Below are 26,727 nucleotides of genomic sequence, written 5' to 3' on the forward strand. Positions count from 1 at the left end.
TTTTAATTATTTTAATAAATGTCAACCAATAAATTATGTTCTAAATATTTTCTTCCTGTACCAATTTCAGCTCAAACATGGCACAGAAGACACCAAACAGTGGAATATGGAAGTCTTGAACACTTTAGTGTCAAAGTGAAAAATAAAGAACAAAGGAGTTTAATGAAAAAGGCCTTTTTTTCAATTTATAATTTTGTCTCCATGTTGCTAAAATCTTTCAAATATGTGTCAGAGCAGCTGTTCTTTATTTGGAAGAATAGACATTAAAAAAATTATAATCTTTCTGATCATTCAATAACAAATTTTAAGCTAAGAAAAATGTGAGTCAGGGTTTCCTGCTTTAACATAAATATCTGCTGAAAAGCCATCAAAGTGTTTTTTAGGTTTTTAGGATGATCTCAAACTCTAGTGTGTCAACAACTTCTTTCTCAGGCTTCTATTTTCTGTCTGTATCTTTTTAAAGCTATACGAACACAAGACGTTGATGTGACCTACAGCAGAAACCTGCATCAACTCAGGGGAACATGATAACAGAGACAGAGTTACTTCCAAACCCAGATTGTTTGCTTTAATGTGAACAGAATTATGATCATCTTTGTGCAGCTCAGGAACAAAATCAGGCCTCCTAGATGTTTGATGAGCAATGTGACAGAAAAATGACAAGAGGAAAAGTGACAGATATTATTTTTATTCATTATGACATCTTTAAACAAGCAGCAGCTAAATATGTATACTCAGGATTCCAACCATTGAAGTTAAACACAAAGTGGGGCTACTAAAACCATGGTTATTAGTACAAGTCCTTCAAGAACGGTCAGTAAAAAGTTCAGGACACATGAAACGGAATCATTTCTCTTTTTTTTATTGTTACTGATTGTTGACCTTCCTGTGGTCACCCCAGGTTCTTTTACTGAATAATGTGGTGTTTCTACTGCAGACTTCTGTACGAGTAAAAAGACTCATGAAACCATAATTATATTTACCATATTTAGTCTAAAAGGCAGAGAAAGCTTTCAGTTCAGTGCTGTTTGTCACACAACAACGCTGACATCATTTCCGGACTTCTGAGAGAAAGAAAGAGACAGACAGAACATGAGACTCAGAGCGAGCCGCACGTTCATCCTTCACCCAGGCCTTTTATATGATCAGTTGTGTTACACCCATTCAGGGGCGTTTACAGCATGATAACAGTCTTCCGTTCATCACATTGGTGGAGAGGACTATAATGCAAACGTGTCCCAGACAACACGTTTTTCCAATCAGTCATTCCGTCCAATCTAAGTATGTCAGGCATTCCTCTGCAATCTCCAAGGCAACCGTCAATGCAGTCCAGTCTCTGGGGTCACATAATCTCTTACATTATCATGAATCTGTTAATAAACTCTAAAAATTGCAGCTCTGACAAATAATCATAAAAACCTCAAATTTCCAAAATCTTTTTACTGTTGAGTGCCACTAAAACTCTTTCTAAATTCTGATGTCTTTAATCAGGTTTCAAGTTAAAATCCCTACATGTGTTACAATAAATATGTGATACAATAAAAAAAAAGCTGTTTTACATTTTGAATTATCAGACAGACAATCTGTGAAGCTTTTACATTTCCTTTATTTGTATTTAAAGAAGTCCAGATAACGTCCCTCAATCAGAATATTTCATGTCTAAACAGATAAAGCCTTCTTCTCACAGATCCATGCATTCTTTTTATCACAGCTCTCTGATCTCCATTCTCTGCGCTGGAGAGAAGTTACACACTGACCATCAACAGGCTGCTGCTGTATCCAGGCTCTAAGGAAAAACATCTGTTAGATCAAGGCTGATAGATTTGTTTTCTACGAAGTTTAAGAAATAATGTGTCTCTCACTGATTGGTCAGATCACTTCCATCGATCCATTTCCATTTCCCTCCTTCAGCTCTGAGGCCAATCCAGTATCCTTTAATTTTGTTATTAACCCAACTATTGTCTTTAATAAACTTCTGTGGAGAATGAGATAAAATGATTACATATTTACTTCACTTACATGATCTACAGTTTTTTAGAGAAAATCTACTGTTAGTTCACATCAACAGTTCCACAGCTCTGTCTTTACCTTTTCTTCTTCATCATCAACAACAGTCAGATCTGAAATCTTTCCTCTGCAGTCTTCTCGTGCTTCTTCCCAGGTTTTCTGATCCTCAGGTTTAGCATCATTAAATGCATAGCAGCTGGACTGAGAGTGAGTCCAGCCTTTCTGACAAGAACTACAATTTCTCTCTGAAACAACAGAGAACAACTAATACACATTTGGACTGACCAACATAATTATTATTAAGGGTAATATTTTAACACAACTAGAATAGAACATACTGTTGTTTTCTTTAGGACAATATTCATCAACGCTCCACTGAGCTCGACTGACGTTCTGCTCATTCCAAGTTTTCTCCATAGTTTCTATTTGTTCTGTGAGGTTTTTCTTCTCTTTCTGCAGCTTCTGGGTTTTATTTTTCACTTCATCAAGTTCTGTCATCAGGTTTTGATTTTGTAATCTCAGGTTTTCTTTTTCTTGTGTGTGGTTGTGAACCTGGATGTTCAAATCTGAGCTGAGTTTCTTGTTCAGGTTTGTCAGGTTGTAAATTTCCTCCAGCAGCAACGTTTGATTGGCTTTCAGCTGTTTCAGCTCTTGCTCATCCCTTTTGTGAGGAAATAAAACTGCAAAACATGTTGCAAACCAAGTGGCGGTTACATAGACATGAAATACAAATATGACACATTTTAATAAAAAAACAACACAAATCTGTTCTGTTTTAAGTATATCCAAACTTCTACATTAATATTTATTTAACAACTGAACATTCCTACTTTTTATTGCTTCTGTCACGCTTTAATGCAGGTGAACCCGATTTTCAGCCAGACACAGAGTTACGTTTTAAGGAGTTTATTGAAGGGGTAAATAATGGCAGAGGAAGCAGGCAAACAGTCACACTGTAGGGATGATCAGGTGCTCGCAGAAATAAGAGGTCCTTTAATGCAGTTCAATTAGTTTATCTGCATTTAAGTATCTGAAGATATAAGATGTGCGTGGGTGTGACTGAGTGTGTGTGTGGTTTCTGAAATACAAACATACATAGTGCAAATTCAGAATTTGAAACAAACAAACTCAAGCTCAAACATACTGATTAGCTCACGGTTCTATGAACGCACACACCACAGATCCCCGAGCAATGTGCGCTCCGTACTGAACGCTGTGCATGTGGTGCGTTCAAGAACTGCAGTCAGTTTAGGCATTTGCAAATGCGGAGATTATCTTTTGTACAGCCGCCCCCAAATTTGTTTTGCAAATTTGACAGAATGCTTCATTAAACGTCTTCAGACAGAGCAGGTAGCTTGATGAGCCGTGCCACTGGACGAGTATAGGTCCGATTCTTGACTTGGACAACTGCAGTCCTAACACGACCATCAGCACCAGGTATGACGGTTTTCACAGTTCCTACTTGCCAGAGAGCTCTTGGAGTTTGTTGGTCAACAATGAGAACCACTGTTCCAATTGTAATGTCCTCCTTCTTGGTCTGCCATTTTGGACGAGCTTGTAAAGTGGGTAGGAAGTGCCTTATGAAGTGTCTCCAGAAATGGTCTGCTAGAACGTGCGTGTGTCTCCATCTCTTGCGACTGAGCAGCTCTGATTCTGGGTAGACCACTTGCGGCAAAGAACAGTCTGGCCACCCCATCAACAATGAGTTGGGGGTGACAAGATCCGGGTCTGCAATGTCCGTGGAGATGTAACCCAAAGGCCTGGAATTGAGGATGCTCTCTACCTCAATCAGGACGGTCCTCAGCACCTCCTCTGACACACTTTGAGCTCACAGTGTGGTGCGTAGGGCTGCTTTCACAGACCGCACCTCTCTTTCCCATGAACCACCAAAGTGGGGAGCATTAGGAGGATTGAAGTGGAATCAGATTTGTTCTGCTGCCAGTTGTTTTCTGAGAGCGGGTTCCATAGCTTTGGATGTTTCATGCAGCTCTTTACTTCCACCCTTAAAGGAGAAGTCCGGTCAAAATCAGAATTCAAACCACTGAAAGTACTTTAAATATAAAACTACTACATACTGTGCAAAAAATTATACGTTTTTTTAATTATGAATAATTTTTATTTAATCATGTTTATGTGGAGGAATCAATCTTGGTCAAGAATAGTACTGTCACCTCCCATTTTTTGACGTCACTCGGCGGACCCGCAGTTGAGCAAGTTTCAACGCTCTGTTTGTCACGCCGCACTATTTTCCAACATGGTGACGACTGGTGCTCTGTACTAAGCAGAGAGCGATGAAGTACTTAGTGACAGTGATGGGAGCTCCGTGGAGCTATCATCTGATAGCGATATGGATTTTTTTAGAAGAGTTTCTTCACAGAAACCGGACTTTTGACGGAATCCAGCGTACCTATTTCCAGTGCAAACTCAGTCGGGTCCTACAGTATATATGTATACACGCGTGTGTGTGTGTGTGTGTGTGTGCGCTCCGCCGCAGCACGGCTTTGCCGGCGCTGCAGCGGAGCACACACACACACACACACACAGCGGAGGAGAGATCGCGCTGAAGTGACTTAAGTAAATAGGGCAGGTGGTCATTATTGTATAAATATTAAAATATAAGAGCCTTCCAGCACATGCTGGGGCGGAGGGATACCACATCACATGTGGTATCCCTCCGCCCCTTTGCTCGGTGACCATCCCCGCAAATTCTAAATAAAAAATTCTAAAATAAAAAATAACTTACTGAAAATCCTCGCTCTCATGTCATGTTCAAAACATCCTTCTTCAAAATGGTCGCTGCATATGACGTGTTTTCTCTCTGGCCAGAAGTTAGATGGCAAATCCGTTCTCTTCAAGTTGGTAATCCAGCAACGAGCCCGGTGGCTCATGAATCGGGAAGTTGAAATAAGCAATGTTTTTTCTACTTTTACCAGTTGTGTTGGAACATCCGATGGCCATGCACATGGGCAATGTTGCTTCAGCAAAAGCTCTTGGGAATGTCAGCGGTGAAGTCCTCTGGAAATCCGAAAAAATTATTGATGATCGCAGCTGTGCAGAACGGCTCCTATTGACTTTGCATGGAAAGCGGAGAGAAATGCTGTCGCCGCTTCCGCTTTTCCACGCCCCAGGATGTGATGTCAAACGCCCCTTACTGCCCAAATATGGGCAGTAATGTCAGCCCCCATACACAGTGATTCAGACGACAATTTATGTTTTTATTTTCTTATTGATTAAAGATAAGTTCATAACCACAAACGTATTAGTTTTAGTTATAGCTAATGATACCCTGATTTTTCCTTGTTGACCGGACTTCCCCTTTAAAGTTGGTGCCTTGATCTAAAAGTAGCTCAAAGGGCTTCCCTCAACACCTATAAACCATTGGAGCATCATCAGGAAAGAATCGGCATCCATGTTTGGCACGAGATCTAGTTGGACTGCTCGAGTTGTTAAACACTTGAAAAGAACGCCCCATCTCTTCTCACTACTTTGTCCTACTTTGATGAGCATAGGTCCGAAACAGTCCACGCCAGTTGAGTAGAAGGCAGGTCAGAAAATCCTCAAACTAGACTGAAGCAAATCTGCCATTTTTGGTATGTTGGGTTGACCTCTCCATTTCTTACACTCCGGACAATTGTGCTGATGTCTTCTTACTCCTTCTCTACCCCTCAGTATCCAGTACTTCTTGCGAAGTTCTGCAAAGACACGTTCGGCGTCAGGATGATGCAGCTGCGCATCACAGTGCTGAATTAGGAGCTTTGTGACTTGGTGAGAGGGGTCTAGAAGTATCGGATGTAAAACTTTCGAGCTCATGCCCGCACACCTGTCTACCTCCCACTCTGATCATGTCAGAAAACTCAGGAGCGAGGGTAAGTAGTCGGCTACTGGCTAGGATGGCCTTTCCTGCCTTTAGTAATGTGAACTCCCCTGGAAAGCTCTCTACCTGGGCATGTCTCAGCAGGGCCAGTTCTGCCCTTTGGAAGTCATCAGCAGCAGGATGGTTGGTGATAGAGGCCGCCCTGTGCAGGGACTGTGTAGTGGCTTTCAGGAGGTCCTGATAAGTGCTGGACTGCTGGACTGTTGGATGTCAGGTATTGGTGGACTGGTTGACCCCGTCGAAAGCCTGCAGAACATTGTCTTCCTCAGTTCCTCTAATTCTTCTGTAAGTTCTTTCGCTGGTGCCTTCAGCCAGTGAGTGGTTTGCAGTTGAAGGAACGGTGGCCCTTGGCTGCATCAATATTCTCCTGCAAGGTAAACCAGTGGTTTCCCTCGCGTAATGTCATCTGCAGGATTAGTCTCTGAGTCGATGTAGTGCCAGGATGCTGGATCAGAGAGCTCTTGAATTTCCGCAACTCTAGTTCCTACGAACACTTTATACCGACATGATTCTGACTGGAGCCAGTTGAGTACTGTTGTCGAGTCTGTCCAATACACCACCACTTGGACAAGCGTGAGCTCTTTCTTCAAGACTGAAGCCAACTGTGCTCCTGTCAGAGCTCTGCACAGTTCCAGCCTCGGAATTGAGAGCTGCTTCTTTGGCGCTATTCTTGACCTTGCCGCCAAGAATGTCACATGGACATGTCCTTTGCCTCTGTCTGTGCGTAAACAAGCTATAGACCCATATACACGCTCAGAAGCATCGCAAAACACATGAGTACTCAGAATGCTGTTACTCCAGTCAAACTTGGGGTCGGCAGGGTTATCTGCGACAGCTGAGTCAGTTCGCTTTCCCAAAGACGCCAAGCTTGGAGTAGGTCTTCTGGTAGGTGGGGATCATCCCAGCCTCGTTTCTTGCTCCAGAGTCATTGCACAATGACCTTGGCTCTGGTTGTGTAGGAAACAAGAAACCCGAGAGGGTCGTACTGCTTGGCAAGTAGTGGGTAGATGTTGCGCATAGTCGGCTCTGGACTTTCACTCTGGGTTTTCTTGTACCAAAGTGTGTCAGACTTGCACTGCCATACTAGTCCTAGAGTGCGCTCTTGAGGATCAGCTGCCTCGTGGGAGAACCAGAGCACGCTGCTTTCTGACCGGGACTCCACAGGTACGTGGCCAATGACTGCAAGGGCGTTACTAGCCCATTGCCGCAGCTCCAATCCACCCTCCATGAGAATAGACTGAAGGTGGTCCACCAACTTCTTAGCTTGCGCTAAGAAGTTGACATCAGCATGACATGTGGTGCGTTCAAGAACCGCGGTCAGAGTATGCATTTGCAAATGCAGAGATTATCTTTTGTACAGTGAGTAAGTAAGTGAGTAAGTGAGTGAGACGTTCTGGCTGAGAAGCGTAGGCAGAGGCATGTATAAGTAGGCTGGTGAACATGTGTGCTGAGTAGTTAATTAGTGGGAACAGGTGGAGATAATCTAGAGTGGGGTTGGTGGCTGGAAGCAGACTGAGCTGAAAGGATAACTGCTGGTGGCTGAAATGGTGAACGAATAAATAGAAAAGGTCCTCTTAAGTGTAAAGACAAACTTAACAGAACCATAACTATGACAGCTTCAGGATTTTCTAACCAAAAGATTTTGAATCTTTTTAAGCACAAAAGCTGAATACTTTAAAAAACTTTTCTAGCCCTCCCTATTGGATATTTTACAAATGAAACTAATGGAACACGTAGCCTGCATACCCACATTATTTCTTTGGGGTCAGTATATTATCTGAGCTTCTGATTGTCTTAACAGAAGAACTTTGTTTCCTGAACTTTATTTTTCACATACTTACAGTGAGCAAAGACTGCAATGATGGCCAACACCAACATCACACAGAGGATCCCAAAGCAACAAGCCAACTTCTGATACCAACGATGTTTTCTTTCTGCTTCCTTGTTTGATAAAAGTCGTGCAGAGTCTAATCAGAAAATATTGAATATAGAGTTTTATTAGGACAAAACATCACCACAGCAAAACCCTACTTCAGTTGCTTTTTTTTCTTATTCAAACTTTTAGATTTTAAAGTGCTTACCACTGATTTTTAACAATCAAATAATTTTATGTGACTGTGTGTAAACAGAGACCATACGCTGCAACAGATTGAGACAGGCCAAATTCATTCAGATTGAGTTCCCAAGATAATATAATAATGTTTTTCAGCTCACTTGATGCTTTATGCTACTTTCCCATGTTTTATTTTATTCCAGCTTGCTTTTATTCTGTTTTTATTTATTTTATATATATCTATCTATATATATATATATATATATATATCCCCTCAGCTGTGTTACTGTTTTGTTTTTCACCTCTATATATGTTTATGAATAAAAAAATTGCATTTCATAAATACATAATTATTTATTTAACTACTTGACAAAAACAACCAAAACATACATTTTGAGTTTCTACATTGTTGTAGAAGCAGGTGTCTCGTGAACCCCACAGAGGGTTCACGAGACACCTGTCAGGGGTGGCGGGACGATTTGATGTGGATTTACTAAAAAGATTAAATATTTCCTTATTAGTGAAACCGATATCAAAGTATAACTTTACAAGATGCTGCATATTCCTCGTTTTAATGAAAGGGGAAGGCTGCATTTTGTGTCAGAGGTCTTATAAAACTATCACTCTATTGTCAGAATTTTTAAACTTTATTCTCCTAATTTAAAAAAAACTAAAGAAAGACAAAACACTTGCATAAAATGGCCCCCCAGTCTTTTTGTGCTGTTATTTTGGGGGTTGCAGGCTGAAAGGTTGGGGAACCCCTGCCATACAGTAATTAATAATATTTCAACCTGGAAAGACTCACACAGACTGAAGATGAAATTAAAAAGATTTATTGACATAAATCAGAAGGTTTTTAGGTGCTCGGACCCTGGCAGAGGACGTAAAAGCTGCAAATGTCTATGAGCTTAGATGATCATTTTAGGATTGAGATTAGTGAAGTTTTAATTGATATATTTAAATATGTATATATATGTAACTTATAGCAATCCATCCATATCAATTATCTTCTGTTTCAAGTTTTTAGGATTTTGTAACATGTTTTCTAGTCGCATGAAACTATGTATATGTGTCATTTACATGCTGTGAATACATAATGTACAAAATGTAATTATTTTATGACGTCAAGATTGGCTGTATAGTTTATTTATATATATATATATATATATATATATATATATATATATATATATATATATATATGTGTGTATATGTGTGTATCTATCTATCTATAGATAGATAGATAGATAGATAGATAGATAGATAGATAGATAGATAGATAGATAGATAGATAGATAGATAGATACATGTATATAAAACAGTTGTTTGACAATGCAGACAACTGTCCATGGTGAAATTATTTTTTAGAGGTTGGATTCCGTCCTGAGAGATCTGTGCTCAAAGGAGCCAGGACTCCTCGGCTGCTGCTGCTTTCAGCAGGCAGCCCTGCTAAGAGCCTTTCTGCCAATCACTGAAAAACAGTGTGTTCATGTCACACCTGCTCGAGTCCACTTGGTTTGACCGGAGAAACCCGAGCTGGCCCTGGACAAAAAACTGCTCCTGAAACACTCTCAAGGGGGTGGAGCCGAGTGGCATTGAGGCGGTGGAAATGGGGCTTTAGATAGTTAGACGGATATTCCTCGACACCAGTTTTAATAGATTGCCTTTGAATTCTAGGTAATACCTGACAGACTTAGAAATCTCGGACCAGTTACATGGAGAGGAAGATGGAGTCAACCTCTCATAGTTAGGGGGTTTAGAGGCGATGGGCTAAACTCTGTGACAGCAGCTACTGTTTTGTTGCAATTAAATCCTGCTGCTACAAACACACTATTCATATTTTCTTACACATAACTTTTCTGTACCTTTAATGTGAACTGAAATTTTTGCCCTTAAAATTGTCATTTTAAAGATAACTAAGCCTATCCCTGCATGGCTTATACATACAATGATTTTTATTTTTATATTTATTTGTTACTATCAACTTACCGTTTGTGTCAAGTGTTTGCTGAACCGTTTGATTTGGTAGCTTCACTTCATCATACACAACTTCATCCTCCTTTGTAGCTTAAAGAAAGTTAGAGAATTAATTGTGTAACAAATAAAGACTTTCAAAAATGTTTCAATTAAATTAATTGTTTTATAAACTTTTTTATTTGACACTGAGATTATCAGTCGATGTCTTTTCTTAATGTCAGCAAACTCAGACATGGAGCTGATGTTGGCTCAAAAAAATAAAAAGTATATCGCTCAGGAAAAGTACCAAGAAATATCTGACATTGCAGTTTTTTTACATGTTTTAAAAACTACATCAAACTGAAAGCTACATTAAGGTAAGAACTGAACATTTAAAATAATTTTGCATACATTTTTAGACGAGAAAATTGAGACCAAGTGAACACTTATCAACGTGTAAAGGTGTTAAATTTATTAACCTTTCTAAATAGTGCCAGATCCCATCATGAGATATTTGTCTCTCCATGTTCGCCCCATAGCTCTATCTTGCACATAACATAAAGAGAGCACCCTTAAGACCCAATTTATACAGCACATGTGCAAAAAAGTTGATCAGGCGTTTGGCTACTTTTTAAATTATGGAACACCAGCTTTTCTGTGGGAGAGGAAGTACTCCACCTCAAATTAAATGACTGGTCTTGCAAAGTGAACAAAAATAAAGTGAAGGTGTAGACAAACAGTAACAGATAAAAAGAAATACAGAAATATGTATACACAACAGAAAGACTTAAGGCTAACTGCCTACCTCGTAAACATGATGAGAGCACATAAACAGAGAATCATAGCAGCTCAGACGTTGCCCGGTCAAACAAGGTCTGCATCAGGTGTTGAGGACCCAGGACACTTTGACAAGAAATGGGCTACTGGAACACGAGACGACAATAACGTACAATTGGAATGCTACTACTCCAGTAACCCTAGTCAACAGGGCTACATGAAAAGATTGTGGGAAACATGCATACATCCCACAGTCTAGACTAACAGTGAAACAGCTCGTAACTCAGGATTCCAACATCCACAAACGGCAGCTGCTTTCACAACTAGAGATCCAAGAGATAGTTTCACAACTAGAGCAAAGGGGAACTAAGACACACAGTCAGATAGGGGGAGCTAACATCAACCCCCCAGAGATTGGGTACAAACCCCCAATGATGCAACAATACCTGAATGTGAAAACATCTGACCATGGCTAAATTAAGAGCCTGCCAACCCTGATATTAACTTGTGAAGCTAAGCGAAATTCCTCCACAGGATCTCCTAGATGATACAATCCCTACATTGTACACCACAAAGTACATCCCTACTGTGACCATAACAGAGACCAACGAGCCTACATACAGACAGTACAGCACTGATCCTTGAGATGCTTGGCAAAGGTAACGTTAAGAGCAGCCATAATGGACAACGTCCACCATGGAAGAGATGGTTGGACGCCAAAATCAAGGCAACAAGGAAAGAAGTAACCCAATTGTCAGAACTCCAGAAGGTGGATCCAGAAAGAGAATCCCCCAGAGCTACAAACAGATGCCCATACTTGAGGCCCTGGAAACCGCCAAACAAAAACTCCAAGTCTTGGCTGCCAGATTGAAGAAATACACATGGGAGATAGAAGTCAGAAGAATAAACAGGCTTTTCTCCACTGAACCAGCTGAAGTGTACTCGCAGTGGCAGAGTAATAACACACAAGCCACCCACCAAGGCAAGAGACTGAGCAATACTGGAATGGGATATGGGAGAAAGAAGCATCACATGACAATGATGCACAGTGGCTAATAGATCTAAGAGCAGACCACAATAATCTCCCCGAACATCCCAATGAAAAACATCCAACAAAGACTTTCAGGTATGAAGAACTAGAAAGCACCCGGCACAGATATGATCCATGCCTACTGGCTGAGGAAGCTGACTTCTCTCCATGAACGCCTAGCAGCACAAATGAACCAACTGCTGATGAATAGTTGACAGAAGGCAGAACAGTCCTGATAATGAAAGACCCCCAGAAGGGCACGGCCCCTACCAACCAATAACCTGTCTCCGCACAACATGGAATCTCTTTTCTGCTCATGATCTCAGAGAAGTAAGATTCCCTTGCATTTTTTAGTTATATGTTTTATCTGTAAAGTCTCTCTTTATAGATGTCATAGTGAACCCCAAGTCTAGTCTTTCTAGAAAATTGTAATTAGGAGGCGTTGACTCTATCAGAATAGGTGCCTCATTAAATTGATGTTAGAAACATAAGATCATGATTATGATTATGGCCAGTAATTAAGTTATGGATTAAAAATATTTAACACAGATCTAAGGTTTAATGCCGGTTTATATGACTTAGTGAGGAGTATACCGTAGCACATTAAAGTCAATATAAGAGACAGCAGGGAGGCATTCAGGATGAAGCAGGAGAGCAAGCTTCAGCAGATAAATAGATATGTGGTCAGAGAGATGCATAAAATCATTGGTGCAAAGCAGAAAGAAGATCAGACAGATTAAAGTCTGGACAGAGCCAATAAGCTGAACACATTCAGAAACAAGCTCAGCATCCTTCTCACTCGCCCACGGTCAAACAGAAACAGCTGGAGAGGCTGAACCGGAATATGGCAGCCATTCCAGATGGTGTCTGCCCTAGAGTCCCGAAGGCCTTTGCTGAGCAGCTCAGTGGGATTCTGCAGCACATCTTCAACACTTAGATGGTTCCAGTGTTGTCAAAGACCTCCTGCATTGTTCTGGTACCAAAGAAAGCTCAGCCATCCGACCCCAATGACCTGTTGCCCTGACATCCCATTCTGAAGGTCCTAGAGAGACTCTTCAGTCCACCTGAGTAAGCAGACAAGAAACTATCAGGATCCCCTGCAGTTTGATCATTGCTGTGGAGTTGAAGATGTGATCAAACTCATCCTTTAATAAATCCACTTTCACTAAAACAGGCCAGACAAGCACTGAGAGGATAATCTGCTTTGCTTTGTCAAAAGCTCCAGAAGGCTGGAACAAAAACTACCTGAAAATGACACCACAGTTTGTGAGACTGAGGGGTTGTGTGTCTGACCAGGTGGTCAGCAGCACAGGAGCACCACAGGGGAGTGTACTCTCACCATTTCATTTCACTTTTTAATGCTCAGACTTCCAACACAAGACAAACTGTAGGGAGAAGGGACAGATTACACTGTACTTCTTGAGGAATACCCTATTGTGAAGGGTTTGGTCTCTTCAGCCAGCACCTGTTGGTTGTAGCAGCAACAGAGCTACTGCTGTAAAAAGCTCAACAAGCTAATAAAGAAGATCACCTCTTTTCAGGGGACTCCTCTAGAACCTTTTACAAAGAAGGATTCCTAACACAATGTAAATCAGCACTCCCTGGTGAACAAAATGGAAGAATTCCTCCTTCTCTGCACAAAGAATTCAGTTCAGTTCAATTGTATTTATATAGCGCCAATTCATGAAACATGTCATCTCAAGGCACTTTACACATTCAAATTCAATCAGATTATACAGATTGGGTCAGATTATACAGATTGGTCGAAAAATCTCTCTCTATCTAAGGGAACCCAGTTGATTGCATTAAAGTCCTGACAAGCAGCATTCACTCCTGGAGAAGCGTAGAGCCACAGGGAGAGTCGTCTGCATTGTCCATGGCTTTGCAGCAATCCCTCATACTGAGCATGCATGAAGCGACAGTGGAAAGAAAAACTCTCCATTAACGGGAAGGAAAATCCTCCAGCAGAACCAGAACCAGGCTCAGTATGAAGGCTCATCTGCCTCTACCGACTGGGGGTTACAGAAGACAGAGCAGAGACACAACAAGAGAGACAAAAAAGCACAGAAGCAAACATTGTCTCAGGTTTTCTCCAATCTGCCACACCCTGCTCCACCAAGACATGGCTGGGCAGCACATCCCAGATAGCGCTCCATCTCTGCCAGGGTTCCAGCTGTTTCAGGTGGGTCGCTCTCAGGTAAAACAAAGGAGGTGGGATTTGCTTTTATATCAACAATGACTGGTTCTCAGATGTTACACTGCTACAGAAATCATGCAGTCCTCACCTAGATACACTCTTTATCAGCTGTAAATCAATTTATTCACCAAGGAAATTCCCCTTGGTTATACTGGCCAGAGCCTCCACCCCGCCTCCTCCTCCTGCACGCTGGAGGCAGAAATAGAGCTTGCTGATATTATAACAGACTTGGAGAGGAAACACCGTGACTCTCTCATCATCATTCTGGCTGATTTAAAAAAACACACACTGGACCACTGTTACACACTTTTAAAGGATGCAGACAGTGGCGTCTCTCATGCAGGGCTTGGACTCTTTGAACATTGTCTGTCATTGTTCAGTCAGTCTTGTGCCCATCTATCTCTGTGTGTTTCAGCTCATCCGCAAAACTTGACAGGTCCAAACTGCAATGAACAAAAAAATATATATCAGGTAGCTGTAGAGCTCTGAGATCATTAGGACTAATCCCTTCATGACCTCCACAGGACCAGGCCAGTAAACGGGCACCTAAAATAGCTCTCGACCCAGCTCATCCTGGTCACAGGTTATTCAGACTTTTACCTTCAGGTCGGCGCTACAATGCACGGATGGCTAAAACAGGCTGACACAGAGCGAGCGTCTACCTTCAGACAGTGTCTCTGATAAACATTTTACAGTCAGGGTAGCCAGTTATCCTGCCGAGGGAAAAAAAAACTCCCTAAAAAACTCATATTGTTCCTGTTCTTACTTTTTACCTGAATAATGTATTTTCTGTTAAAGATTGTAGTTGCTTACTGTTACTTATCTACCTTTTTTTTTTAACATGATACAAGCGCTGGAGTCCAAAGTCACATTCCTCTTTTGTACCCACAGACTTGGCAAATAAAGCGGATTCTGTTTCTAAACATTATAGGCATTCTCTTCATCAGACTTTGGTACAACAGTGTCTTCAGTCAAAGGCTTCTCCAGAGCCGCTGTAAAACAGACCACTACAGCAGATCTTTCCTGCTAAGCCATCAACATCTACAATGACTTGTTGAAGAAACCGCTGTGTTATGAGTTACAGTCTTAATATCGTCAGTATTGCAGATAGCAGCAATGTTGTTTCTTCCAATTCACAAATAGATGTCTTTGTAAACGGTATGACTTCGTCATTGCGTTCTGCATTAGACAATGTAGCTCCCTTGAAAAAGAAGGTGATTATTCACAGGAAGCTGGCTCCTTGGTTTAATTCAGAGCTGCGTTCCTTGAAGCACAATGTTGGGAAACTGGAGAGAAAATGGCGCTCTACACATCAAGAGGAATCCTACCTAATCTGGAGGGACAGTCTATTGTTGTATAACAAGAACTTTCGCAGAGTTAGAGCAGCATATTTTTCATCATTAATTGAGGAGAATAAGAATAATCCTAGATTTCTCTTCAGTACAGTTGCTCAACTTACACTGAGTCATAGCTCTGTTGATCCATCCATTCCCTTAGCTCTTAACAGTAATGATTTTATGGGATTTTTGATAAATAAAATTGATTCCATTCAAAATAAAAAAATTGGCATCCTCCCAAACTTGATCACTTCATCCTCAGTAAGTGAGGCAGCATTGGAGGGATCTTTAGAACCTGCGCAGTGTTTGAACTGTTTAGAAGCAGTAGAGCTTTCTGAGCTATCTAAAATTTTAGCTTCATCTAAACCTTCTACCTGTATGTTAGACCCAATCCCAACCAAGTTGTTTAAGGAGGTATTCCCTCTGATCAGTGGTCCTATTTTAGACATGATTAATCTATCCTTGGTAAATGGATATGTACCACAGGCTTTTAAAGTAGCTGTTATTAAACCTTTACTTAAGAAACCATCTCTTGATCAAGACGAGTTAGTAAATTACAGACTTATATCTAATCTTCTTTTCTTATCTAAAATTCTTGAGAAAGTAGTTGCTAATCAACTATGTGAACATTTACAAAGTAATGACCTACTTGAGGAGTTTCAGTCAGGCTTTAGAGCTCATCATAGCACTGAAACAGCTCTGGTGAAGGTCACTAATGACATTCTCATGGCCTCAGATAATGGACTTGTGTCTATACTTGTCCTGTTAGATCTCAGTGCTGCATTTGATACAGTTGATCACAATATTCTCCTACAAAGACTTGAGCATACTGTAGGGATTAAGGGAAAAGCATTAGGCTGGTTTAAATCTTATCTGTCGGACAGATTCCAGTTTGTTCATGTTAATAATAAATCTTCCTCAAACTCTAGGGTCACCTGTGGAGTACCACAGGGTTCAGTCCTTGGATTAATTCTCTTTACTATATATATGCTTCCGATTGGCAAAATTATCAGACAGCATGGGATTAATTTCCACTGTTATGCTGATGACACGCTATATTTATCCATAAATCCTGATGAATCCAATCAGTTACTTCGACTGCAGTCATGTCTTGATGACATCAAAAGCTGGATGACTTTAAATTTCCTGCATTTAAATTCTGACAAGACAGAAGTTGTAATCTTTGGGCCAGAGTCCTCAAAAAATAAAGTTCTTAATAATTCACTTAATCTGGATGGCATTAACTTGGCCTCTGGTAATAAAGTAAAAAATCTTGGTGTTGTTTTCGACCAAGACATGTCATTTAAATCCCATATTAAACAGGTTTCCAGAGTTTCCTTTTTTCACCTCAGGAATATTGCCAAAATTAGAAACATTCTGTCCAGGGGTGATGCTGAAAAACTAGTCCATGCATTTGTTACTTCAAGGCTGGACTATTGTAATTCTTTACTATTAGGAAGTCCACAAAATGCAGTTCGAAGTCTTCAGCTGATCCAAAATGCTGCGGCAAGAGTTCTGATGAAAATCAACAAGAGGGATCATATTTATCCAATTTTAGCTTCCCTTCATTGGCTTCCTGTTAAATCAAGAATAGAATTTAAAATTCTCCTTCTAACTTATAAAGCCCTTAATAATCAAGCCCCATCATATATCAGAGCTCTGATTACCCCGTATATTCCTAACAGAGCACTTCGCTCTCAGACTGCCGGTCTGCTGGTGGTTCCTAGAGTCTCTAAAAGTAGAATGGGAGGCAGATCCTTTAGCTATCAGGCTCCTCTCCTGTGGAACCAACTCCCAGTTTCGGTCCGTAAGGCAGACACCCAATCTATTTTTAGGACTAATCTTAAAACTTCCCTTTTTGACAAAGCTTATAGTTAGAGTGGCTCATGTTACCCTGAGCTATCTCTATAGTTGTGCTGTGATAGGCCTAGGCTACTGGAGCACATCAGGGTCTAATTTTCTCACTCTACTGATTTCTACTGTTCTTCAGTCTACTGTTCTCCAGTTTTGCATTGTATTACATTGAAATGACTGCCGTCATTTCAGCTTTTAACTTTTTGCTCTCTCTCTTTTTCTTCATAGTAGGCACACCTGGTCTGATGTTCTGTTAAACTGTGACATCATCCAGAGAAGACGGCTCACCCGCTACTACCATCTAATGTAGAACCGATTACTGGATCAATGTGTGCTTCTGTGCTTTTTTGTCTGTCTTGTTGTGTCTCTGCTCTGTCTTCTGTAAACCCCAGTCGGTCGAGGCAGATGACCGTTCATACTGAGCCCGGTTCTACCGGAGGTTTTTCCTTCCCGCTAATGGGTGGTTTTTCTTTCCACAGTCGCTTCATGCTTACTCAGTATGAGGGATTGCTGCAAAGCCATGGACAATGCAGACAACTCTTCCTGTAGCTCTACGCTTCTTTAGGAGTGAATGCTGCTTGGAGAGACTTTGAAGCAATCAACTGGTTCCCTTATATAGGAAATTTTTGACCAATCTGTATAATCTGACTGATTTTGACTTTGTAAAGTGCCTCGAGATGACATGTTTCATGAATTGGCGCTATATAAATAAAATTGAATTGAAAATTGAATTGAATTGAAAATGTTTGAAACCTGTACAGTCTGTTAAGTGATTTTTTTCCTCACAATGCCCAAAGACACAAACCTTCTGACAGCCTAACAAAAGCTCTCTGATGGTTTCCTTCCCTTATTTTTCTGTGCATTTAATAATTTTTATTCCTACAGCTACCTGATATTAAATAAATCAACATTACACACAACACTGATCACATAGCCACAAACACAGAAACGTTCCTGTTAGTTGGAGGACTATTAAAAAAAAACGATCACATAAAAACTCACCTCTTTGGGGTCTCCTGCTTTTGACAACCACCGAAGCATACAGAACCTCGTCCTCTGCCATCTTTTTTATTTAAGTTTATCTATTTCTTTTCGGTTAAAATTCAACAAATAAAGAGCAAGAGATCATTATCAATGACAAGTAGACGTTTCCTGTAACTCACAAACACTCTTGGAGGCTATGACAGTTCTTAACTTCTGCTTCTAACTACAGAGCTCATTTGCATTATTACCCTTTCTGGGCAAAAAAAATGCTCACGCCCAGAGAGCTCTCATATTTTGAGCACATCCATTTATATACAGCAGTCCAAAATCAGGGGGCAGAGTGGTTTTAAAGGGCTGGTTGAGCCACAATATTTGGGTTACTTTTATTTAAAAGAAAGTAATACTGTGCAGTAACAGTTTGAAGCTTGTGGTCTCCAAACAGGAAGAGACATGACTCACTAAGTTTTTTTCTTCTCACAAATTTCTCACATGTAAGCGTCACACCATCTTAAAGTGGGCAAAACCGTAGGAGTTTTAAAACCCTAATGAGGATCTTTAACTTTAACTTAACACTGTCTGCAAATTAGTAATAGATCAAAAAAGTAATTAAATAAATACATAGGACAAACATTACTGTCAAGCTTTCATTCCTTAAACAATGAAGCTTTACACGCAAACAGTGTGTTTTATCTCTACTGTCACTGTTGATCTGTACATAGTGTTAAAAGGACTGACTTTTAATTATATAAATACAAAGGATGTTCCAATCTGCATCCAGGTGTTAAATCTGGGTCCAGATCAAAGTATGTTTATGATAATTATTTGTTTCCTTGACACCACCATTGTTAAATCATCAGGACTGTTTAGAAAATTCAGTTTTGAAGAGTTTGACTGGGTGGAGAGTCTAAAAATGGAGCACCATTTCTTTTCATTGTCGTTGTAGTCTGAAGTGACCTTTTCAGTAAGTGGAAGCAGTTATGTTTTACAGATATACTCAGATCTCTTACGGTGTCTTGGATCTAACTGTATGACTTGATGCTCAATCTGCTGAGCTGTTAAAGGTTAATTATATAATTGCGTAACAGAGTATTTGAGCTTGTGTCCATAGAAAATGACTTGAGCAGTGGGTGGAAGTACAAGATCTATTTTTGAACCTGAAACATCCACCAACAGCAGGAAATGAAGAAGTATGCACAAAGCCACAAATATCAGTAGATTGGAGAGCAGAATATGGACAAATCTTAGATAATATGAAACATAAATAAGTGATAATCAGCTTTTTCATTGGGTTTTTTGCAGAAGGGATTTCAAAGCACTTCAAGAAAAACAGCATTGGGAGCCAAGCTTCCCTCTAAATGGAAAGACACTATCATCTGAAATATTAAGTAATCAAGTGTCTTCTGGAACCTAAGAAATAAACCTGAGAAATAATAAAATGGTCATAAACAGAAAACATGAAGAATAAAAAAAACTTTCTTAGGGGAATATGTTGAATGAAGAAGTGGCCTCTAACTGGCACACAGAATAGAACAGAGTGAGCGCTTTTACTTTCTCTACAAATGCTATCTGTGTGGGGAAGTAGACATGATTCATAAAGGTGACCCCAGACTCTTTAATGACTCTTTGCCTTATGAATTAATTTTCCAGCATTCACAACAAAGTTGTGTTTGGGTGGCCATTGAGTTTTGCACTGACATAGATTTTTTCCGTACATACCATTATTCTTGGCTGACTGGTTTCTCGTTGTCTTTTACTCATTTTGACATATATCTAGATTTCAGCCCTGAAAATAAATCTGATTATCCTGAGCTACAAATAAGAAGTCAAAAGAAAAGTTGTCAGTTATTATTTAAAAACTTTTTAACCGGTCTCTCCGGTGAATGGACTTTGTAAAGTGTCTTGAGATGACATTTGTTGTTAATTGGTGTTATATAAATAAACAGTAATTTAATTATAAACTTGAAGACAACAACCTAAAAGGTCATTACTTTCTATTATAATGTCTTAAGAATCACTTCTCATAGCCAACAAAAGCTTGTGCCAACTCTCTGCGTGTCTTTGTTCAAATAAAAGAAAACTGTCAAGCTACTGACTGTGGCTTAGTGGTTAGCATAGCTGTTTTGCAATCAAACGTTTGAAGGGCAAGTTCAGCTTTCACATATCGGGCCCCTGAAAAAGGCTCTTTGCCACATTGCCTACAGTTCTGCATATTAGTGCTTGCATGTGAACGTGGCTTTAGTGTAAGCAAATGTAGAAAGACTATTTCTGCAGCAACCTAAGAAGTACAACATTCTACAGGAGCTGCTGGCCATCTTTTGCGCTGCCAATATTGAGTCTGTTTTGTGTACATTCATCACTCTCTGGTTTGGCTTATCCATCTATAAGACAGGTCAAAACTGCAACAATGGGGCATTTCTCAAATGATGTCACTTTTTTCCTGAGACAGCCCGCAATTGTCATGGTGTTTTTTTTAGCCTGGCCATTTCCCTTGTTATTTTCCAGCACCTCCTCCTCTCACACAGCTCAGCCTCCACTCCTTCTGCAATCAGCCACACCTGTCAGGCCTCAATCAGTCAGAACTCACTCCACCTGCTCACGTCTCTACAAAAGCCCTCCTCAGTCTTCTCTTCCCCGCTGGATCGTCTTCACCCAAACCTCGTTCCTGCCTCGTGTTTCTCCTTGTCAGCATGACAAAGATTTTCCCACGTCTGCCTCCCTGAGTTTCCCTCGTCTACCGACCGTGCACCTCCAAGAACCCTCCCTGCTACACTGCTGGATTTACTGCAGCCTCCGGCGTCCAACGAACTCTCTGCCGGCTACCTGCAACTTAAAGCGCTCCTACGCTCCAAGCAGTCTTTTCTGTTGAGCTTTCGGCGCCTCCTGGACCTCTGTGCTTCATTCTCCATCTAACCCTCTTCTGTCAGTCAGACATCTTCCCACGTCTGTTCGGCCAGAAGTTCCTCGCACCGGCTGTCTGTGAGGTGATATTCAGAACACATCTGTTCACTATTTGACTCAAACAAGTAAACTTTTCAAGCATTACCGCTCTGCTTGTACGATCACATGATGGCCGTGACGCATGTGTCTAAATGTAGTAATTTGACGTAGTTTGAGTGATTTGCCCTCTTAGGTCTACAGAGCAGAATATCAGACCTGATCTTCCCTCCATCACAGACTTATTCTAGGATCAGGAGAAGGGCAGCTAATTATCTGCAGACACCACACAGATTTTTTTTAACTTTTCCCCACAGGTCAGCACTTCAGCCAACTAATGTTTCTTTTTTTGTATATTTGCACTTAAAAGGTCTTAACTGAAAGCAAAGTGGGACTGAAGTGTAATGTGTTGTTTGTATGTGAAAATTTGCTATTTACAGCTAATTCTAATGCATTCTATTTTATAAATGATTAACATGTTGGAAAATCCAGGTTATTGTATTGATTTTATTTGTGCAAATTGTTAAAAGATATCAGTTTCAGCCATGACTAACATCCGTCCAGCCATCGTCTATAGCTGCATATCCGTATTACGGCTTAGTACAAGAGGTGGGCGGACCAGAGAGAGGAAGAAAACCGAACTGTTCATGAGAAAAGAGAAAGCCCTGCAGCATGTCAGACTATAATAAAAGACTTTTGCCTCAACATTGCATATTTTGTTCCTCATTAGCTTCTACAACAGGAAACATATTTGTCCTCATATAATTAGCACTAGTGTTAAACATCACACTCACAGTAATTTGTAAAATACTAAAGACATGTATCTATGTGAAACATTAAAAATTGAATTAGCAGCCATTTGAATAATAAAATACATTAAGTCAATGGCCTAATGTTTTTGTATCCGTTTGGTTTATGTTGGGGGATTCATTTTTTTTGTCCTGTGGCCACACAACCAACTGTATAAAAATATTCACACATGAATAATTCATAACCCGTTTCAATATAATTAAAGGTGAGTGTTAACTAAATGTTAATTTCTTCAGTTGACATTATTTTAATCCAGTGAACTACTGCAGCAACTCAGGTGAACTCAGTAAGAATCAAGAATCTTCTATCGTCACCATGTTTTACCATGGGGGAAATTACCTTTGAGGCTTAGGGTACACACAAATAACATGACACATACACATCAGACTAATTATTCAGAAGGGTTTTTTTCACCCATTGCAACACAGCAATGAAAACAAGCTGTGGGTTTGCAAATCACTGATGGAATGGTGGAGCACATTCAGAGCCTCCTTTGTGTTAGATGATGGCAAATTTCCTGGGCAGATGGAAAGGTCTACATTTAATAATCAGAAGCTCAATGTCCTGAGAGCATACAGGCAATAGAGTTAAAGCATCAATGCTGTCTTGTTCAGTGCTGAACTAGATTGTACAGATTCTTTATTTGCTGTTAAATGTCCAATGTTCCCAAGAGCAGGGCAGCGCCAAAAACATTATTCCCATCTGCTACCAGCCTTAACAACGCCCAGAGCTGCCTGTGACACTGTCTCTCTCCCCCGTTCAGGACTTACAAGCTTCTGCGTTTCATCAACGCACATTCTACTGTGTATATAGCTTCTTTATATATATATATATATATATATATATATATATATATATATATATATATATATTCTATCTTATTTTATTTGGTCTGCACCATTGTTATGGGAGTTTTGGGTTGAATATTAAACAATAGTAACTGAGTTCCCATCTTTACTAAATGACGAGACGGCAGTAATGACGTTCCAGCACTTTTATTGATAAACAGAGCAGAGATTCACATAGTTGGAAAGTAATCGCACCCCACGGTTCCGCTGTAGTCTCTGTCTGCCTTGTCTCTGCCTGCCTCGCTTTTCGGGCTTCCCCTAATACTGCACCGTGGCCTTCCCATGAGACAAAACAAAGACAGTCTATCGTAAACAATCAGTATCCCTCAGCAGCTGCAGTATTTGGCCTTGCAATCAGCAAACAGTGGATCTTATACACAGACATCAGGTCTCCAGGCCTCCTCTGTCCGAGTAGTGTGAGGCCATAGTAACTTCAGAATAATAATTCTTATAACATTCCTCTCTTTTTTATTTTATTTATTTTTTTGATGATGATGGCGTCCTCAGCATCAAGACAAAACAAGATGACCTATCACTTGAAAATGTGAACAAAGTACAGAGGAACCACTCCTGTAAACTCGTAAAGTGGGACCCAAAGGGTTCCCGTGTTGGAACCGGGCAGTGCTGGAACTTTTAGTACAGATCAACATGAATGCTTCAAAGAGGTTTAACACACAAGATCAAAGATTTAGCTTTTGTCTACAATTTAGGGTTTGTCTACTTAAGTAAGGCCTGTTTTAGGCACCTATGCGCACATTATTTTAAAATTACATTAGACTATGGTAAGCTAAACCTGTTCAGTAACCAAGGTCGAATCCGTCTACTCTCACCCACCCTGAATACCCTCCTACTCCTTTCTCCACTCACCCCTACGATGGACAATAATCCACCACTCCAAACTTACAACACCAGGAGCAAAGGCAGGAGAGGTTCAGTGCGGGCAGGGGAACCACAGAAAAAGCTTCCCCTAGGGTGTAGTAAAAACTGGCAAGGCCCCCTCCCAGGGAGATCTGCTCTCGGCCAATCTGAGCCTGAAAACCCTGTATTGAATCTAAGTGTTATCATTACCAGCTAATATTAAAGGATCTTTAGAGCCAATCCGATCCTGGTTCTTCCTATATCAAATCAAAAGGTGCATAAACCATAGATCTTTGTGTGTCTGAAGCAAACAGTTTCCATTTTTTACCATAAAACCATATTGATCAACATGATGTAATATTAAAGTGTAGATCTCATAACACAAAAAAATCAAACATGTGAGTCAGTGGAACAGAGCAGTTAAACAAACAGCAACAGAATATGAGAAGAGTTCTAAACGTCAAGAATGCAAAGTTAAGGAAGCCTTCAGGCCATTCAGGCACAAGGCAGAAAATAATCTAATCGCGCTTAGGGTCTCTTCAGGCAACTCCTCCCGTTGAAGAATAAGGAATCAGAGTTCTCTGGCTTCTTCATCCCCAGTCCTCTTCTTGGTTCCTCCTCACAGGCTGGATGATTGAGCTGGATGGTAATAAGCGTTCAGTTCTGGATGGGAACTGAGCATTTTATTTTGCATTTCTCTCTAATAAAACACTTTGTGAAGATGGTCTGCAGACACAAGTCCTTGTTTTCACTGGGGAACAGAAACAAGGTGCAATTAGTGTTCTTATCAAAAAACCCATTCATGTGTCATTTATTAAAACATCCTCCAAGCACTTTCACATTCAAGATATTTCTGTGCACAATTATTTAGCTCTCAGAATTCTGCAATTTAATTATTAGTTAAAAGAGTAATCTTTAAGTTCAAATGTATCTGCAGTAAATTCATAATAATTCTTAACAGAATGCTTTTAATGTGTGTCTTAACTGTTGTTGCCTGACAGTTGAAGTTCTCTGCAACATAATTTCATCAACATATTCGTTTCATGTCATTTCCCATTTTATTTTGAAAACCCAACTGAGAAAAAGAAAGCCTTTCCATGTGAAAGCCTTTTCCCTCTTTCTCTCTCTTTTTTTTAAAGAAGAAAGTGAGGTGCTGTTCTGCACAGAAAAGACAAAATATTTATACCATGCTATTACTGTTCAAGGACGCCAAGGTTCTACAAAACAAAGCAGTGAGCAGGAGAGAACAGGAGCTTTTGAAAACGTTCTAACATTGTTGAACAACCAAAGCTACTTAAACAAATCAGAATTAGTTCCCAATTTAATCCTAAAATAAAGTAAACCTTACATTGTGAACTTTGTTATTATTTGTTTTCTTAAACTGAGGATTAAGGACTTTGATTAAGAAGTTCTTGGATGAACGCGTCTCTGCGTTCCTATTTGTCTAGGCCTCTGCAATCTGATCTATGATCTATGTATTCTGAGTGCCTGGTCAGGAAGGGTTAAGGTTCTCTGAAGCTTTCTGTTTTCAGCAACCCTGAAAACCCAGAACCCTTTAGTCAGTGTCAGGTGTCAGGTGACCTGTGGGACCACCTCGTCGTCCCTCTGGTTCCACCAGCTGTGTCAAGTCCACAGCAGCTCGTCGTGGGTGCCATGCCCCAGGGGTCTCCACACCCCCTGTGTGGAACGCCTCTCGTTGTAAGGATCTCACCTTACGTCCTGTTCAAGATGTTCTTTACACAACAGGAGTTCCAGTGTGGGGTGTCTTTGCTGCTTTGATGTTCCTCAGAGAAAACCTTCATTCACTGATACATCTTCAAGCTGTTACCCTTTTATCATCACAGCCCCCAACCATCCTGACCAGATCCAAAATGTCCCCATAATTTAATCTAATTAAACTAATCTTACTTCTTTTCTGTATGTAAGACGATAACCATTAAATTATCCTTATCTAAAAGCCGTTAGGTTAACAGTTAGCTAAAACTCAGTGTTATGTGTTTTTCCCTTAGGATATTTAACTGGTTAATAAGACTTTTGAGTTATTTGTGTTCTAGTTGAAAGATATTAAATCTCCATAAATATTGTAACCATTTTACACTGATGCTTTAATCCTAAATTTTCCCATGTTAGTTAGTCGGATGTGTCATTATGCTAATTTTATTGCAACATTATCCATTTTAGCCAGTAACCTTTTCTTTGCGTTTTATTGAAGCCTGCCAGACTAGCAGAAATCAGCTTACTCTAAGATGTTCATTAAATGAAATGCTATTTAAAAAGTTCAGATTTCTCTACTTATATGGTGAAAACTAATTAATTCATTTATTTATTTAACTGTTGATTCATTAAGTTGCTCCATGATTCCATCAAGGTGCTTCTTTAAAAGTTTTCCACCTTTACATAATCCTAATGTTTCGGAATGTGTGTTTTGTTTTAATTGTGTACAACAAAAATCTGAAGTGAAATGCATGAAGTCGTGTCTGCAGAACTCATCTGTTTTTTTTGTCGAAGGTTGTCCGATGCCTCAGTCATAGTCCTTCATTGTCCATTTTCAGTCCAATGTCTGATATCAGCAGCCAAACATTCTCCTTCCCTTCAACAGTCCATCCTCCAGTACTCACGCCTGCCAAAGAAACGCTCCATAGGTTGAAAAGAAATTACAGCAAAACAGTCACAAACATTTTACCTACAGTGTTCCCTCTAACATGACAAACATAAAAGAAACAAAAGGATAAAAAATAAATCAAACTTTGTCTCTGACAAAATAAAACTCTAAACTGGATCAGGCTGAAGTCAATGACATCACCTTTAGGCCTTGTCCCAAGGATCAGCCCCCATGTCACTGTGGCATCGTTTTGGTATTCTCTCGCATCTGAGAATGTCTAAAATGAGACTAAATCTCCATGTTAGCACATTCCTATCATATTGACCAGGTTTCTTTGCAAAGAAAAAGAAGCAGAAAGATAGAGCTGTTAATAGCAGAAAGCAACAAACATCTTTAAGACACCACCTTTCCCGCTGGAAGATCTCCTGGCATAAATGGTTAAAACTAAGTATAATTTAGTGTCCAAATCTGATTATAACTCCTTACCGCACTGCTAGCACTGTCCTCTCAGAGTCTTCTGTTGGCAGAAAGGTGGCGTCTCCTTTAATCTGAAAGCAATAACTCAGAGAAAAACAAGAGCGTTAATAGCATGCAGTTAAAACCCTG

The 26,727-nt window shown here is 40.1% G+C and overlaps 1 protein-coding gene across 1 annotated transcript; it reads right to left on the minus strand.

Annotated features, from left to right (window-relative positions):
* Positions 1–1,381: 1,381 nt before the first annotated feature.
* LOC118562687 (C-type lectin domain family 10 member A-like) lies at positions 1,382–18,227 on the minus strand. The gene is made up of 7 exons (XM_036135423.1): positions 18,088–18,227; positions 9,924–10,001; positions 7,723–7,848; positions 2,346–2,687; positions 2,089–2,252; positions 1,863–1,975; positions 1,382–1,786 (listed from the first exon to the last, which is right to left on the minus strand). The coding sequence occupies exons 1-7, from the start codon at positions 18,146–18,148 to the stop codon at positions 1,660–1,662; spliced, it is 1,011 nt and encodes a 336-aa protein (XP_035991316.1). The 5' UTR covers positions 18,149–18,227; the 3' UTR covers positions 1,382–1,659.
* Between the last annotated feature and the right edge of the window lie 8,500 nt (positions 18,228–26,727).

Source organism: Fundulus heteroclitus, chromosome 3 (genome assembly GCF_011125445.2).
Source record: "Fundulus heteroclitus isolate FHET01 chromosome 3, MU-UCD_Fhet_4.1, whole genome shotgun sequence".
In the NCBI taxonomy this organism is placed as follows: Eukaryota; Metazoa; Chordata; class Actinopteri; order Cyprinodontiformes; family Fundulidae; genus Fundulus; species Fundulus heteroclitus.